This window comes from Choloepus didactylus, chromosome 18 (assembly GCF_015220235.1).
Source record: "Choloepus didactylus isolate mChoDid1 chromosome 18, mChoDid1.pri, whole genome shotgun sequence".
NCBI classification, from domain to species: domain Eukaryota; kingdom Metazoa; phylum Chordata; class Mammalia; order Pilosa; family Megalonychidae; genus Choloepus; species Choloepus didactylus.
Genome location: NC_051324.1, coordinates 50,972,868 through 50,991,587, shown reverse-complemented (window position 1 = coordinate 50,991,587; position 18,720 = coordinate 50,972,868). Strand labels below are relative to the sequence as shown.

The 18,720-nt window shown below is 39.9% G+C and overlaps 1 protein-coding gene across 1 annotated transcript; it reads left to right on the top strand.

Moving 5' to 3' along the window:
* Nucleotides 1–18,396: 18,396 nt before the first annotated feature.
* LOC119513261 (keratin-associated protein 17-1) lies at nucleotides 18,397–18,720 on the top strand. Its single transcript, XM_037808287.1, has one exon. The coding sequence runs from the start codon at nucleotides 18,397–18,399 to the stop codon at nucleotides 18,718–18,720; it is 324 nt and encodes a 107-aa protein (XP_037664215.1).

Here is an 18,720-nt window from a genome sequence, read left to right as displayed (position 1 = left end):
TCTCAGTCCTCAGTATGGGATTTGGGCTCTCCAAGCCTCAGCTTCCTATTTGGCAAAATGGGGAGAACAATAACCACTTTGTAGCTTTTTAAAATGAAGATGGAATGAGATTACGTTGGTAAAGGCTTTTAACCCAATACCCAGTACTTAGAAGGTGGTTAAAGTAGTTTCTGTTCACTTCCTTAGGGGTCCTGAAGAATCATTCTTGTGTGCTGACCCTTTCCTACTGCTAAGGACTGAAAATCCACAGGATTGAGATGCAACGGTTTTGCTGATCAAGCCCTTTAGCACCCAGGATTAGAACTCTGTTTCAAGGTCCGTCAAAGTGAGGGCTGGAAAAGACTGGTGGGATGGCGGCAGGAAAACCGAAGAATCTGAGCTCAGGGTCTACAAATCAGAGATAAATGGATCCAAACTGGTGTGTGTGTGTGTGTGTATGTGTGTTTTGTGTTTTGTTAGGAGAAAGATGAATAGTTGAGATGATTAAACTAGTGGTCTAGTGGTATTTTCTCTGATTATAGCAATCAGAATTTTCCAACAGGAAGATAAAAGTAAAGCACAGATTTGGCAGTGTCAAAGTCAGAGATAATTTTAGTCATCTATGGGAATTGTTTTTCATGTAGGCCTGTTTTCTTCTCAGCAAAGCAACAATTGTTGTCATTCAAGATCTGGATAAAATTCAACATATTTGTGCTTCATTTTAATAATAGTCTCATAGCTGCACATGCTTTGTCTTTGGTTGTCTGTGGAGTCTGGCTGAATGCTGACAGCATAGAAAAATGGGAGAGAAAGTTGACTATTGGCAACCAGGACACTGGGGAGCAGAGCTGTGTGTGGTCCACTGGCCAAAAAGCAGGCAGGGAGCAGGGTCACGTAGGGAAGTGCTGTGTGTGGGAACGTACAAGCACTTACCGGCACAGGGAAGGAAACTACTCTGGGAAGGGTGTCCTCGGGGGCTGGGGAGAAGACCCTGCTGGGAGAGTTTCGAGTTTGTTCTTGATAAATGCTGAATTACGTTGGTTCTTCAAGGCAGCATGTTGTGATCTGAAATGCAGAGACAGAGACACAGGGGGGCTGGTGGGAGGGGAGATGTTCCATGGGTGGGAGCCAGGGTGGGGAAGCATCCAGAATCTTACAGCTGAGATTTGAAGAGGCTCCGTGCTATCTGCATTGGCAACCAGGGTTTACATTTGGATGCCGAGGATTTTAGAAAAGCAAATGTCTGCCTTATTGCTATGCCTTTAACCAAGGGTTTGCATTTCTGCTCTGAGGTTGGTAATAAAATAAAAAGAAAGGGAGAGAGAGAAGGAGAGGAAGAGGGAGAGGGAGAGGGAGAAGTGGGGGAGGGAAGGTCAGAAGGAAGGAAGGAAGGAAGGAAAAAAAGAGAGAGTGAGAAAAGGGAAAAGGGCCGGGCAATATGACCCCAACTATTTTAATTGTCTTAGACTCTCTCATTTCACTTGATCACCTGGTCTTTGTTGGCTCTATTGTCTTCCCATTGTCTCCCATTTCTAGTCCCGATTTTGCCCCTTGGATTTAATGGTAGATCCAATTTTTCTGTTCTACCCTTTGGTGTCCTCAGAATGTGATTTGTCCCTGTTCTCAGGGTTTCCCAGCTCTTGGCTGCCCCAGCCAGGTCTGAGTTAGACAAAGGCTCCCTCTGGGTTGACACAGCCCCAGGTACCAGGTATCAGCTGGTTTCCACCTCTCTGCAACCCCACAGCTGGGCACTCTTGTGCTGGGGAAATCTTACAACTGTACGTGTCTCCTTGAAACAACCATGTGGCCTGCTTCATGGACAATCCTCCCAGGTGACTGTCCCTGCTCCGTTGGCCCTCAAGTCGGAGAGTTTAAACAACTTGGAAGAGTTTTCACATTTCTGCACTGCTGCATCTGGTGTCTTTACGGCAGACACATAGAGGCACATAAGAGATGCTCAGCAAATAATGAATAACTTGCTGACTGAAATTAATAACCCATTTAGGGCAGATGAAGAAATGGAGCACAGAGATAAGCAATGTCATGCAGCAAGAAATGTTTTTATTTGTCAGCAGGAGAAGCACTTAGATGACTGAGGAGAGGAGGAAACAAGTAGGCACACGATTGACTTTTTCTAAGAAGAAGAGAGTAACACTCCCCTCTCCTAACCTTGGCACTGTGTTCTTTAAAGGTTGTGTGTTATTCCTATATTAATAACCATGACACTCACAGGATGGCACATGAAATTTTATTGTGAAAGAGCTTTGGGTGACAAATACAGGGGTGCAGATTGCAGCTTTGAATTAAGACCAATACAAAGTAGAGATTAAGGAAAGAAAGAAAGTGGTTTCACCACACAAAGATTGAACTCATGCCAATGGCTTCTCCAGTTCTTCTCGGAGGTGCTTAAATGCACACCCAGAAAGCTGTCGGAGCTGCCACGTGCTCAGTGCCGTCCAGTGGCTGAGCGAAGACGTGAAAGCTTCAGTCTGGCCACTACTGCCCTTCTCCCTCCAGAGGACCGGCACCTCTTGCTAAATATAAGGCTCCAGTGGCTTTTGAACCAAAGCTGATCAAAGGTCACAAAGTAAGGTATACATTCTAGAAAGTTTTGGATTCTAACTGAGAGTGAGGGTGTGTCAAAAGAAGCATTTTCTTTTCTTTTCTCAAGTGAATATTACATTAAACTGTGACTGATGACAACTGAAGAGCTGGTGAAAAAATAACACCCTTGTTTGAACCAAGGACTTCTTGCAAACTCACGCTAATTGCATATCCAGTTAAATCAGTCGATTGAAAAAGATTAGTTAATGTTTATGCCCAGATTTTTAAATCTTGGGCCAGTGTATACATTTAAAAAGGTGTAAAATGCTAGAGGACACATACAAAATTCACGATTGTGTTTGTCTCTGGGAAGAAGGGATTGGAATGAAAATGAAAATGAGTGTCAAACAAGACCTCAGTGTTATTTTTCTTGCTACATTTATTTGATTTTAAATAAATGTAGGGCAAATATGAAGAAAACATTCACAGCTACTAATCCTGGGTAGGGAAGCCCAGGTTTTCAAATACATTTTTTTCTTTTTAAAAAAACCCTAGCCATTTAAAAAAAGCGCAGTTTTTTGTTATTAAAAGAAACACAAAATAATTGGGTAGAAGAAAATAAACTGATCTCTTTATTTCTGCTAATTATGGCTATGGTAACCCCATACCTTGGACTTAATGGCATTGCTGTGTGCTTGTGGGAAACTTATGCTTAGAAAAGGCTGAGTAACCAGGATGCCACCCAAACCGTACCCACAAAGTGATGGCAAATGACATTTGTCCCCATCCCTGAAAGAGGTCAAGGTATTTGTGATTTTCGTACTTCCTATGAAAAGGAGAAAGGAGGACAAGTGGCTCAAGCCACTTAAAAATCTAACTGCTTTATTTTAAGAAGTCTGGGTTTCTTCTGAAAGCACCATGCAAAATTTGTACCTGTGTATTTTTCCTTCTATGACTGGGAGGCACCGTGTCCAAAGAGGATTATGGAAATGCTCTCAACTAGAGCAGCATCGACTGAATAAGTGAACGGTCACAAGGGTGACTGCATTGCGTTGGTGAGTTTCTCTGATACAACAGTCTAGTTGAGTCACTGTCCCAGGAAATTTTCCTACTCAGAATGGAGTTTCTTTTTTCAGATATCAACCTTGATTTTTATTGAGAACATCCTCTATTGAGAACATCTTCCAGGGGCATCCCTCTGTCAGAAAATGTTACTGATAGGAGTAATGAGTGCTGTGGGGGGTGGACTCCAGGGTGGCAGGGGATGGGGTTTGTGGTGTCGCCCACGCAGCAAACAGAAAATACAGGCCCGGAATGGGAGCCTGGGAAGGGAGGTGAGGGGATTCACGGGACCACCCTGCCTGGCCTCGCACCTTCCTGATTTTAATTAACCCTGAGGTACTGAATTAAGTTTGCCTTAGGGCTGGCTGAGAGTGTCTCGGCCTTCCTTCAAGTAATTCCTCTAGTTTCTTGCTGATGGGCAATTTCACTAATAGAGAGAAAAAGAATGAGAGGAGAGCAAGAAACAGACGGAGCATGCAATGAAATGTATGGTTTGGTTGAAGGGTTATTAGCAAATCTTGGGAAATGGCTGATAGCAGATCCCTACTGTTTTTGTTGAGGGATGAGGCAGAGAACAATGACTGAAGGTCATTAGCAACTCAAGGGTTAGGAAAAAGATTACCTGGGAGAGAAGAGCCCTGTGGAACAGTATCTCTCCCCCAGGCTCTTCTTACCACTTGTCTTTGATAATCCTCCCAAATCATGTTGTGTTGATACTGGACAAAACTTGGATTTGCCATGTGCTCAGTGACTGATTGGAGATGCTGGGGTTTCAAAGAGGGAAAGAGCTTTAATTGTGGTGCGCAGCACAAGGAGAACAGGATTAAAACCTCAGAAATGCAGAATCTTGGCCAGCAGCCAGACTCCAGATAATGAGCAAGGCGGTTAATCCTGGGCTGACACTGTCACTTTAAGAATTACTAGGGGGTTATATGTGCAGGGGTTCCAGGCTGCAGGGTTGTAAAATAAGATAAGAGCTAGTCATGAGTTCCAATGTAAGATGTCCTTATCCAAGCATTTAGGTGTCTGGGTTACAGGTATTTAATGCTTCAAAGTCACACAGACACTAAGACAAGATGTGTTTGCTGAGTTTGCTGGCAGAGCCAGTTACGAGTTTTTAAGAAGTTAACATTTCTCGAGAAACTGACATTGACAGATAAGGTCCAACTGTCTACTTAATAAGGTGTTATTATTGAAATATCCAGGCATCTGGCTTGCAGACCAGTGCCTTACAATCGCTACAGGCTTTTTCTTCTGCCTACTTCAAGAGTTAACAGACAACAGTTCAGTCACAGTTTTTTTTATTTTATTTTAAGAGTTTGTCTTCTGGCTGCACCAAAGGTTAGATCTGGATTACAGTTCATTTTGGGTTTAACTATTCTACTATATATATGTATATATCAAGGTTATATGAAAGCTAGTTTTATAAAATAATTCAGTTGCTAATAAAAGATAATACTTGATTGTGGGTTTGCTGGTTTCATTGTGACTTCTGAGCACAGGTCATAAAAGAAGCTTCTGCCTGGTTTTCTTGGGTTGCTGCTCTTGGAACTGAGACACTGGGCCACAGGGAAATCCAAGCAGCCACACGGAGAGGACACATGCAGGTATTCTGGTTGACAGGCCCAGCTGAAGTCCCAGGAGAAAATGAACTGTTAGTGGTCAAGTCACCCCCGGCCTTTTAGTCTTCCCAGTTGAGGCTCCAGACATCACAGAGCAGAGATAAGACAACCTTGCTGTGCCTTTCAGAATTCCTGACCCACAGAATCCATGTGCATTACAAAACAGTTGTTGATTTATGTCCCTATAGGTGGCTTGTTATACAGCAGTAGGGACTACAATAGGGACTTTTCTTCACCTGTGGTGGGAACCAAAAGAAAACAACAGGCAGCCACAGCTTGACTTCCTAGCATCGTGAATTCTATGGGAATCTAAATGAGGCTGACTTTCTTTTGTCAACTGGATTTCCGAAGACCCCACTAGCCCAGGTGTCAGAATGAGATAAGTTAGCAGTCACCACCAGTAATCAATGTTTTTGCTGCCAATGTTTCACACAAGTTATTTCTGGGTGTCCCCAGGAGCATTTCACGCAAGTACCCACAGATAATTGATATGGATCTATTGCCTGCTGTCTCTCTTCTCTGGTTACACATTTGCCCTCAGTAAGATCTCCTGTGCCTCTTAAAGGTCTCTCCTCCTGCCACTGTGGCCAGGGGCCCAGATGAGAATGCCGAGGTGCTCCTAAAGGTGTTTTGGGATGCTTTTGTGGCTGGTGGGCAGCTCTGCAGATCCCAGGCACCTCCATGATGGTATCCACTGGGACAGGTGCCAAAGTGGCAGGAGCTGATGATGCCTGGGCCATGCTATTGGAAAGGGTTCCTGATGCTGATGCTGCTGCTGATGATGGGAGATATAAAAGTCATTTCTGTGTTTTGTTATGTACCCCTGTATCTGAGAGTAACTTCCAAACTTTGGAGTAACTTCCAAAACTGGTGTTAAAGGAAAATTTTTAGGCAATTTATAAGTTGTACACAGATGTCTTCTTAATAATTTTTAAAATTATGAAATATGCCTACAAAGGTGCACAAATCACATAGATACAGTTTAATAAATAATTATAAAGCCTTTTAACCACCACCTAGGTGGCAAGCAATAGAAAGTTCCCACGCTATGGACCCTTTCTTCTTGTGACTCCTTCCCTTTCCCTCCAGGTAATGAATTTTATGATGATTATTTCTGTATTTTTCTTATTGCATACCACCTTAATATGGTTCAGTTTCGCCTCTTTACAAGCTTTATATAAATGAAATCACAGTATAAGCATTCCTATTTATCTTTCTTCTTTCACTCAATATTGTTTATTAGATTTATCTTTATTGATGAGTATAGCTGTATTTCATTCATTTTCATTGCTGTACAGTATGTACTGTGTGGATATACAGTTGTTGATCTCTTCTGTTATTGAGGGCTATTTGAGTTATTCCCAGTTTCAACTCTTACAAACAAGATGTTTATGAACATTCTTGTATATATGCTCTGGAGCACACACACGTTCAGGAGAATCTCTAGAAGTGGAATTTCTGGGTCTAGAGCAGGAACATCTTCCCCTTTCTAGATAATGACAGTTTCCCAAGATGGTTGCTCCAATTCCCCCTCTGATCAGCAGTATATGAAGTTTCCTTTACTTCACATGCTCTCAACACTTGGTATTTGTCAGACTTTTAATTTTTATTGTGATTTAAATATGTATTTTCCCGATGCCTGATACTGAACACCTTTTCAAATATTTATTGGCCATTTGGACATACTCTTTTATATACTGCCTGTTCAGATATCTTCCCCATTTTTCTACTGAATTGTGTTCTGACTGATTTGTAACTCTTGCCCTTTGTATTAAATGTATGGCAAATGTCTTCTCCGATTCGGTGGCTGGCGTTTTCCTCTCAGTGGTGTCTTTTGATGAATAGAAGTTCTTAATTTTAATGTGGTCCAATTTGCCTACTTTTTCCATTATTTCTGTACCTTCCTTAAGCAATTCTTCCTAACTCCAGGGTAGTGAAAGTAATTTCTTATTCTGTCTTCTGAAAACTTGATAGATTTTGCACTTCACAGTTAGGTCTTTAATTAACCTAGAACAAAAATTTTTGTATGGTGTGAGGTAGGGCTCCAAATTCCTTTTTATTTTTTTTTTTATTACTGAGTCATCCCAACACCACTTATTGAAAAGTCCCTATTTTCCCACTGATCTGAAACACCATTATATAACAAGTTTCCAAATATGAGTGGCTTCTGTTTCTGGCTCTGTTCAATTGATCTAGCTGTCTCTCTGGTTGCCCTTTGTATTAAATGCCCTTTGCATTAAGTACCATATTTCTAAATTATTATAGTTTTAAAAATTGGTTTGGTGAGTTCTTCCACCTGTTCACTTTTTTCAAGAATGTCTTGGCTACTCTTGGCCTTTTCATTCCCATATATAGTTTAAAAGAAGATTATTCCTATATTTTATCTATATGCCATAGTTTTGACATGTAGTATTTTTTAATCTTTCAGTTCAAAACATATTCTAACTTTCATTATGACTTTTCTTTGACCTATGGTTATTTAGATGTATTTTTATTTTCAAACTTTTGTTTTCTGATTTTCTTTTAGTAACTGATTTCTAACTTAATTGCTTTGTGGTCAGGAGATAAGTTCTGTCTGATTTCAATCCTTTGAAATTTGTTGACTCTTCCTTAATGACCTAGCATATATTCAATTTTTGTAAATATTGTGTATGTTTGAAAATATTGTATATTCTAGTTTTTAGTTCTGCTCTTCTATTTCTATTGATTCGATATTTTTGTTAACTGTGTGGTTCAAATCTTCTGTACCCTCCCTGCTTTTTCTGTTCATTTTATTAATCACTGATAAAACTATCACCATCAGTATGAATGTATCTATTTCTTTATTCTTCCAGTAATTCTGTCAATTTTTCTTTATGTATTTGGGGTACACACAAATTTAGCATTTCCTGGAATCTAACTATTGGAACTATTTGTATTATGAAGTGACTTTCGTTTTTTTAATAAAGGTTTTTTTTTTTTTTTTTTTTTTTCCCTGCCTGAAAGTTCTTTTCATCTTGGTTTTCATATAGCACTGCAGCTTTAGTGAGAGTTTACAGGTGGTGAAAACTCCATTTTTGTTTGTCTTAACATGCCTTTATTTCAACCTCATTTTTGAAAGGTATTTTCACTGGATGTAGATTCTAGGCTGGCAGTTATTTTCTCAGCTTATCAAGGATTTCCATTGTCTTCTGGCTGCTGTTGTTGTTAATTTAACTGTAGTTCCTTGAAAAGTTTGCTCCCCTCTTTGCTGTTTACTTGAAGATTTTTCCCTTGATCTTTAGTGTTCTGCAGTTTCACTATGATGTGTAGAGGGGTGGATTTCTTTTAATTTCCTCTTCTTGGAATTTATTGGGCTTTTAAGATCTGTATGTTGGTGTCATTTAATGGTTCTGGAGAACACTCAACCGGTATCTTTTAAGAAATTCCCCAGTCCCATTCTCTTCCTCTTTTCCTCCAGGAACTCCAGTTACATGACTTTTAGAATTTATCACTCCAACCTCCATTTCTCTTAATCTTTCTTTCGTATTTTATGTCTCTTCATCTTTCTATGTCTCATTCTGGATACTTTCTTTTTGTTGTCTTCCAGTTAATGAATTCTTTCTGTTGTGATGCCTATTTTGTTGTTAGAAATAAAAATATTTTTGTTAAAACTGTTGAGTTTTAATTTCAATTACTATATTATTCAAGTCTAGAAGTTCTATTTGGTACTTTTGAAAAATCTATGGATCGGTTTTTTAATAGAAATTAATTTCTTGTTCCAAATAGTTTTTCTTTTATTCCTTTAAAGATAATAAGCACACTTGTATTTTCATTTGTACTTGATGATCCCAGTATCTGAAGTTTTTGCATGTCTGTTTATGCTCTGTTGTTTCTACTGGTTCTCACTAATGATGCCTTGTTTCCTTATGTGCTTAGTTTTCTGTGACTGTGAGTTTTTCATTGTGTCAGTCAAGATATGTAACAAAGAACTCCAAATTCCCAAATCTTATCACAACAAAAATTTATTTCTTGCTCATACTATATATTCAGCACAGGTCACTGGGGGGATTCTAATCATCATACTCAAGATGACTATTCATGAACTCATATTGCTGATAGCTCCAACTTGAGATATACTTCTACAATCTCCTTGGCAAGGTGAAGAAAGTGGCAAATTCTGCATTGGTTCACAAAGCTCTGCCTGTAGGTGACACACATCACTTCCATTTACATGTTATTGACCAAAGCAAGTTGTTAGTTTGGAGCCGTTCAAGAATCCACACAACTCAGAGAGTCAAAGTTTAAGTATAAAGTTTAAGATTTATTAGAGAAAGAAAGCAAGTAGGGGCCAGCAGAAAAGAAGAAAAAGATAATGGCTCCTGCTGTTTATCGGAGAGCAGCATTTTTTAAATAAAAAGGAACCCATGTTGGGTAGAGTGTCTGCTGTGATGTTCTGTGCCGCGATTGGGTGAGTGCCTATCTAGTTTTGGGCTGATTGGTTGTTAGAATTCTGAGACAATATTCTTTTCAGGAAAGCAGCTGCGTTATCTAGCTAGGGAGAGCAGGCCTTTTTGGTTGTTCTCTTATGGGCATATCTGCACCTTGCCTTACCCGCCTTTGAGATGCTACTGTGGCTGGAACAGCCTTGAACAGCTTTGAACAGCCTTCATTCTTTAGTTTATGGGGCACCTGTTTTCAGTGAGATAAGCTGTGGTGCCCCTGGGTTAGAAACTCCTTCTACATGTTAATTTCTTCTTCTGGGATCTAACACAAGTCATTTGGTTATGGCTATCTTTAAAGGCAGTGGAGAAGGTATTCCTGCCATGTTTCTGGATAGAAGAGAGCAAAAAATATTTGGTGAATAGCACTAATGACAACCACACTCATTGTCCTTGGAATATTATTTGTGGGACTTCTTTGAGGACTAGGATGTTGGTGTTTCCCTACAGAAAGGATTTTCATTTGCTTCTGCCAGTGCCTTGGGACACCATCAGTCTGAGACCTCTTTAAATTCATGGTCTCAAGGATTTGACTCACCCAGGTAATGAGCAAAGCAACTTTTCTTACAGTGTTCTGGGGGTAGGTGTGGGTAGGTTGAGTTTATTTCTGGGACTGTCTTATACCGAGGGTGTGACCCCTTGAGTGTCCCAGATTTATGGAAGGAAGGGTTTCCTATAAGAGTCTTGAGTAGGCCCTGGGTTTCTTCTTCTGTGTGAGGTCATAAAAACTTCAATTCAATGTGCCACATTCAACAAATGTCTTTGGGCAGAAACAGTTTCAGTGCTCAGCTCCTCTCTCTAAAGGTACCCACCTTTACTTAGTTCTTTGATAATCACTTGGTAATGCATACTATCTTGTCAGCTCCTTGATGCTTTTAAGAAGATTCAAACATTTTAAAAAAATCCAGCATATTTACTTTTTTTCATCATTATCCAAATAATCGCTGTACTATCCAATACGGAAGACACTAGCTAATAGGGTAATTTCAATTTAAATGTAATAACATTAAAGAAAATAAAAAAATTAATTTCCCCAGTCATGTTAGCCACATTTCAAGTGCTCCATGGCCATATTTGGCTATTGGCTACTATATTGGACAGTGCAGATAGAGAATGTTTTTATTCTCTTGGACAGCACTGCTTCAGACCCAAGACTGAGTGAAGCGGGAACTGGTGAGGGAGGAAAGTAGCAGAAAACCCACCTTCTTGTAGTTGACGCTGTGGACTGCACGGGGTGGGGCGGGGGAGGAGTGGTTTGTCCAAAATTTATGATTTACTTAAACAGATATTTATTGCGTGCCCACCATACAATAGTCTCTGGGAGTGAATTGGTGAATGAAACAGCCGTGGTGTCTGTGGTTGTGAAACCTGCAATCGCTTGAAGATATTCCTACTCCAGGATGTAGCTTAAGGCGAAGTGATGATTTTCTGAGATTCCCTCCAGAAAGCCAGGGAAGAAGGAGGGTGGGCTTCAGAGCAGACAAATGTGGGTTCACATGCAGGGGATACAATTTTCTAGTTAAGCAGTTAACCTCCCCGAATCTTAGTTTCCTGATGTCCAAAATAAGGATAATAATACTTATTGTGTTTAATTATCTTGAGTATTCACCGAGAAAACATGTATGAGTGCTTGGTACCATGCCGGGCACATGGGAGGAACTGATACTGTTCCCCTTTTCCCAAGAGACGGTAAATTGGACACATGATTTAAATCAGTGCCATGTAAATATAATAACTTTGTCACATCAAATCAAGATTTTGTCGAGTGGCTTCTGGTGAAGCCAGTAAACTGTGATGGCAACTGAAAGAAACACCGGAAGCTGCATGTGTAATGTCACTTGCTGAACACTAGAGGGGGGTAGAACAGACTGCAGGCCTAGCACTTAACGCAGTAAACGTCCATTTAATAGGCACTCAAATATCCCTAATGGGAAAAATTGGAAGTTATTGGAATGCAGTATCTGCCACACACCAAAATAAATTCCTGAAGGATAACAGCATTAAATGTAAAAAATTCAACCATGAAAAACTAGAAGAAAATAAAGGGCATAGTTATCTGATTTGGGGACGGGAAAAAACTTCCAAGGCATGAAAGCAGCAACAGAAAGGAAACGGTCTGTAGATTTGTCTACAGCAACAGAAAGGAAATGGTTTGTAGATTTGTCTATATAAGAAGAAAATTCCGTGCATAAAAATGCCATAGATAAAATTAAAAGGAAATAATACTCTGGGACAAATTTTGTGATGTGTATGAGTAACAGAAAGGAAAGTTAATATACTTAATATAAAATAAGCTCTTATGAATAACCTAGGAAAGTTGAGAAGCTTTATAGAAAGAATTGGCATGAGCAGATAATTCCCAAAAGAAGAAATGAAAATGGCCCATAAAATAAATGCACTAATAATTAAATAGCTACAAATAAGTACCATAGTGAGATTTCATGACTGGCCTATCAAACTGACCAAGAGATTTGAAAAACAAGCACATTGGTATTGGTGAAGGCACTGTGAAAAAGGTAAAATGGGTAAAATTTTTATAGAGAATGATTTTTCAATATCTATTAATAGCCTTAAAACTATTTATATGTGGAAGGATCAGTAATTAAATGTCTAGAAATTTATTTTAGGGAGATAATAAGAAAGAAGCATAGATTCCCATTTCAGGAAGTTCATCCCAGGTTTGGCTTTCATATTGGGAAACTGAAAACAACTTAAATATCCCCAAATACGGAAGGTTTACATCAACTTGAAACTATAAATTTTCAAATGTTCATAATATTTAATAATTAATATATTCATGAGCATTTTCTCAGTGTCTGAATCAATTTATGCAGTATGAGTTCAGTTTTGTAAAAGCATGTGTCAGGATGAGAACTTGAAAGAATTCACTGGTGTTATTTTTCTTCTTCAATGTCTTTCACCCTGTTCTCTCCTCACGACTTGGGCAGCAGTGGGAACGTTCTGTAGTTGTTGCTCCTGGGCTTATGCCATTCAAAATAGACTTTTGTGGAGCAGGAGAATGGACAGCCAGGAGGAGAGGCCTGAGAGCCTTCAAGTGAGGGAGATGGGAGAATGCAGAATTCGCTGACTGGAGAGGTTCCACATATATTTTGGTGGATGCTGCCCTCTTTAATGCCATGATTCTACCCAAACTCCCCAAAACTCAGACACTATCTCCAGGTGAAGGATGGGAACAGAGGAATCCTGAATGATTTCTGAATTTACACAGAACTGACTTTTCTTCCCGTGTAAGCTACAATGGGAGTTTGAAATAGGTTTAAACGGTCTTGGAGAAAAATAAAGAAATACATATTTTTGGCGTACTTCAGAACATGGATTGAGAAATTCATGTCTATTATATATAAAAAATCTAAAATAAATATATAACATATATCTATAGGTAACATATGTAACAAATATATAGCATATATAGTATATATCTCTATATAACACATATAACAATAAATATCGATATGTATATACAAGTATTTAGGCAAAGATACTACAGGGAAAATTCGAATAGTAGTAATTATCTTTATTCTGGCATAATGGATAATTTTTACTTTCTTCTCTTTAATTTTTTTTGTATTTTTCAGAAATTCCACAGTAAGCAAGTATGGCATTTATAATGTAAAGAATTTTATTGTTATTATTTAAATAGTGTCAAATGGCAAATGATAATCTGGAGAAATATTTATAACTCATAATAGAGATACAGCTTTCATTTTTTTCTATTTTATGAAGAATTCCTATCGATTAAAAAAAAAAAAAGACCAACCCAGGAGAAAAATAGACAATGCATATGAAAAGATAGTTCACAGAAAAGAGATCATGAATAATATTTACGCATATGAAATGTTGCTTGATTTCACAATATTAGAAATGCAATATTTTAAGGTTTTACCTTTCTCCTGTTAGACTGGAAAAGTCACAAACTTTGTGTTGGTGAAAAAGTACTCTCACCCATTGCTGATGGGAGTGTAAATTGGTATAGTCTTTATGGAGGACAATTTGGAAACATCCATCAAAATTACAAATGCAAATACTCCTTAATTCACGAATTCCTCTTATGAGAATTTATGATAGGAGTATACCAACATATGCATGAAATGATGTAAGTACTTGGTTATTCACTGCAACATGGTTGTAATGGCCAAATTTTGGAAACAATTGAAATGTTTTTCAATAGGGGATTGATTAATAAATTATTGATACAATGGGATACAACATAGAATGTCCTTATGTACTGATACGGAATGATCTCTAAAATATATTCTTAAGAGAAAAAACTACAGAGTTAAGAACAGAATATATATTATGCTGCCATTTGTAAAATTAACAAAAATATATCTATATCTATATATCTATCATTTATATCTATCTATATTTATCGACTATGTATCTATTTCTATCATCTCTAATTATCTTTCTCCAATCTATCTCTATATATCTATCCACTATTTATCATCTATATTTATTTGTCTCTCTTTATATATCATATCCATATGTATGTATGTATGTATGTATGTATCTATCTATCTATCTATCTAACTACCTTCTACCAGTCTATCTATAGCCACCCATCTATTTACAGGCATACCTTGCTTTACTGTGCTTCGTAGATGCTGTGTTTTGAAAGTTTGTGGCAACCCTGCATTGAGCAACTCTGCTGGTGCTATTTTTCCAACAGCATGTGCTCACTTCATGTATCTGTGTCACATTTGGTAATTCTTGCTGCAGCAGTTTGAGAGCTTTGACTCCAATTTTGGAAGATGTTCTGTGTGTAAAATGCTATCAAACATTCTCACATGATACAGAGAAATCTTTTGTGAAAGGGAGAATCAATTGATGCAGCAAATCCATTGTTGTCTTATTTTAAGAAATTGCCATAGTCACCCCAGCCTTCAGCAACCACCACCCTGATCAGTCAGCAGCCATCAGCATCAAGGCAAGACCCTCCACCAGCAAAAAGGTTATGACTCACTGAAGGCTCAGATGATAGCATTTTTGGCAATAAAGTATTTTTAAATTAAGGTGTGTACCTTGTTTTTTTAGATATAATGCTATTGTACACATAGTAGACTACAGTATAGTGTAAACATAATTTTTATATGCAGTGGGAAACCAAAAAGTTCATGTGACCCACTTTATTGTGATATTCACTTAATCATGGTGGTCGGGAACTGAACCTGCAGTATCTCCAAGATATACTTGTATCTGTCTATCTGTCTATCTATCTATCCATCTATCTACCTTCTATTATTAGCTATATTTAGTTATCACCTATCATCTATCTTTATTTTCTTGTATATGTATAATATATAATAGTTAATGTTTATTGAGCTAGATGTGGCCAATCACTGTTATAAGTGCTTTACATATGTATATTAACTCATTTTAACTTCACAACAGCCCTACAAGGTCTGTACTATTACTATGATGATTTCCATTTTATAGATAAAGAAATTGGGGCACAGAGAGGTTAAGCAGTAGTTTGGCTCCAAAACACAGGCCTCTGGATTCTAAACCACACTGCCAGCCTTAAAAAACTGCTAGCTCTAACTTCAGTTAGACATGTGAATGAAGAGGATCTGGTTAGGACTAAGGCAAATCAGGCCAAAGGGTAAAGGATGATATTGACCATGTTTTAAAACTTCAACATCTGTGTGAGATCAAGGGAAGAGATGTTTATTTGGTGCAGGGTCTATATTTTCTGTGGCATATTATATAATTTAACTTGTATGGTCAGTTTATTCAAACATCATAATTACATGGAATTTTGAATAGGAAGTGAGACCTGGTAGGTTTATACAGGTTAGTGTGAAATTGTGATACATCCCAAAGTAATTTGGGCAGAAAATAAAAGTGTATTTACAGAGCCCCCCTGAGGAACTGGGAAAAATGTAAAAATATTAAACTTCTGCAGTTGGGGAATTCCTGATATTCTCGCAAGCATTGGGGACTACCAATTTAGTAGGCCAAACCCTTGATCTTGGGGCTTGCCCTTATGAAGCTTGTTACTACAAAGGAGAGGCTAAGTCTACTTATAATTGTGCCTAAGAGTCTCCCCAGAGAACCTCTTTTGTTGCTCGGATGTGGCCTCTATCTCTACGCCAACTCGGCAGGTAAATTCACTACCCTCCCCCACTATGTGGGACATGAGTCCCAGGAGTGTAAATCTCCCTGACAATGCGGGACATGACTCCAGGGGATGAGCCTGGATCCAGCATTGTGGGATTGAGAAAATCTTCTTGACCAAAAGGGGGAAGTGAAATGAAACAAAATAAAGTTTCAGTGGCTGAGAGATCTCAAATGGAGTTGAGAGGTCATTCTGGAGGACATTCCTATGTGCTATATAGGTATCCCTTTGTAGTTTTTAGTGTATTGGAATAGCTAGAAGGAAATACCTGAAACTGTCAAAGTGCAACCCAGCAGCCTTGATTCTTGAAGATGATTGCATAGCTATGTAGCTTACATGTTGTGACTGTGTGATTGTGAAAACCTTGTAGCTCACACTCCCTTTATCCAGTGTATGGACAGATGAGTAGAAAAATGGGAACAAAAATGAAAAATAGGGTGGGATGAGGGGGTGGGATATTTTAGGTGTTCTTTTTTACTTTTACTTTTATTTTTATTCTTATTTTAATTTTTGGAGGGAGTAATGAAAATGTTCAAAAATCAATTGGGGTGATGAATGCACAACTATATGATGGTACTGTGAACAGTTGATTGTACACTGGATGATTGTATGGTATGTGAATATATCTCAATAAAACTGAATTAAAAAAAAACTGCTAGCATCAGATACCTACAGGTAGGGGGTGGAAGGGAGACTTTTCATCACATACCCTTTTGTACCTTTTGCATTTTAAACCACATGAATTCATTACCTATCAAGAAAAATTATAAAGATGCCTATCGTGGGCATCACTGTATCACTGTATTATAACCACCCAGAGTTGTGGTGTGGTGGAAGCAACACTGGGCTAGGAAACAGAGCATCTGGGTTACAGGTCAGATCTAACATTAACATGTCCTGTCTGGGCCTTGCTATCATCTTCTGTAGAATAGAAGGGCTTGAGGGTGCTGGTTATGGTGACATTAGATTATATCAGAGCTTCCTGAGCTGTTTCATAATCTGAGCCACTTGGGAAACTTTTTGAAAAATATGGATTCTCAAGCTCCCATGAGCACCTATTCTGTTTTAACAGGATTGGGATGCAGTTTGGAAATCTGTATTTTTAAAAGCCCCCACTCCAGGTGATTCTGATGTAAAACCAGATATAGACACCCTTGGACTAGGCGATCTTTTGAGGTTCCTCCCCAGCTGGAAAACTCCATGTGCTGTGAAGGACTCAGAGTCTCATCAGATCCAAGAATCTCTGCCCTCCCCTCCTCCCAGCTCCTGCTTCTCAGCCCTTCTTAGAGGCTGCTGCCCTTCCAGGAAAGGGAAATTAAAAGGGAGGGGCTGTGTCCCTGGATGCTCCATTTGAGGCTGAGCCTGTAGGCTCCAGGGCCACCATTATCATTCCCAGAGGATGACAAGGTACCAAAGCCCCCCATGGGGAAAGGAATTCTGACCCATCTCAGAATTTACACATGCACTTGAATTGTCTGTGGATACAAGTTTCTTTCCAAAGGTATTTTATTCCCTGGGATGGTACTGGGAATTATGTATGCTAAACTCATTCTGCCAGATGGTCTCTAAGATTGGATCTCTTAAAAAATGCACAACATTCGTGTTTTAACTCAGTGTTTTGGAAATTCAATGATCTGCCTCTCTCCTTCTTCCTTTCCTCCTTCTCCTCCCTTCCTGCCTTCCTTCCTTCCCTCCTCCCCTCTTCCCCTCCTCTCCTCCTTCCCTCCTTCCCTCCTTCCTTCTCCTTTCCTCCTCCTTCTCCTCTTCCATCTACTCCTCCTCCTCCTTGCTTTCTTCCATCAGGGAAAGGCCTGGGTCTGGGACATCGTTGGTTCTGACCACTGCTCCCCAGCCCCTTTAGAGGGAAGTGTGAGTGTTCAATTCACCATGGAGCCGAGAGAATGCAACTCCCCAGCCTCCTCTGGTTTTATGACGAGTCTCTCTCCATTTCACAGGGCAGTTATTACTCATGATTGATGCTCACTGACCAAGCCCAAACAAATGTGCGGCACACTCCTCATACCACACACGGGCACAAATATTTGCCTTACTCACAGGGGCTGGGATGAGGATGCCGTTTCCATTGGGAGGAGCCACATGACTAGACCTTCTCCAGCAGCCTCTGTCTGGAGCAGAAGGAACAGAGCATCAGGACTCGTATACGTGAAAAAGGGGGTCAGCAGTCAATTTGCCCCCAGAAAAGATGTAGGGGAGATGCCATCATCCCGGAATCAGCGTTTGGTCCAGCAGCTGGCTTCTCTTCCTTCATCCTACCTGGGCTAATGATGGCAGGCTGGTGTTTGCAGTGATGACAGGTCTTTAGGAAGAAGTATTTTTACCCTCTGGACAAATAGCAGTTGGGACGAGTGGGGCTTTTTTATGAGTTGAGGTACTCTGGACTAGAAAATAAACAACCAGTTAATAAGACGCTCGTATGGAAACTGGCATAAATAATAACAAAGAAAACATCCTGTCCTTTTGTGCCAACACCCTAAGGTGAGGGGATATAAAAGCTGCTGCCCAGCTGGCGACCGTCAGACTTGGGGAACTCTGGCCGCGATACTGAGCTGCGACCTGACCACCCAGGACCATGGGGTGCTGCCCGGGGGACTGCTTCACCTGCTGCCCTCAGGATCAAGACTGCTGTGAGGTGTGCTGCTGCCAGCCCGCTTGCTGCGACTGCTGCGGCTGCTGCGGCTCTGGCTGCGGCTCCGGCTGCGGCTCCGGTTGCGGAGGCTCTGGCTGCTGTGGGTCTTGCTGTGGATCTGGCTGCGGGGGCTGCGGGGGCTGTGGGGGCTGCGGGGGCTGCGGAGGTGGCTGCTGTGGCAGCTGCTGCGGATCCAGTTGCTGTGGCCCCAGTGGGTGCTGCGGCCCTGTCTGCTGCCAACCCCCGCCTGTGTGCGAAACGAAATGA

What these genes read in the sequence shown, in the direction of transcription:
- LOC119513261 (XM_037808287.1), top strand. Translation starts at nt 18,397, where the DNA reads ATGGGGTGCTGCCCGGGGGACTGCTTCACCTGCTGCCCTCAGGATCAA.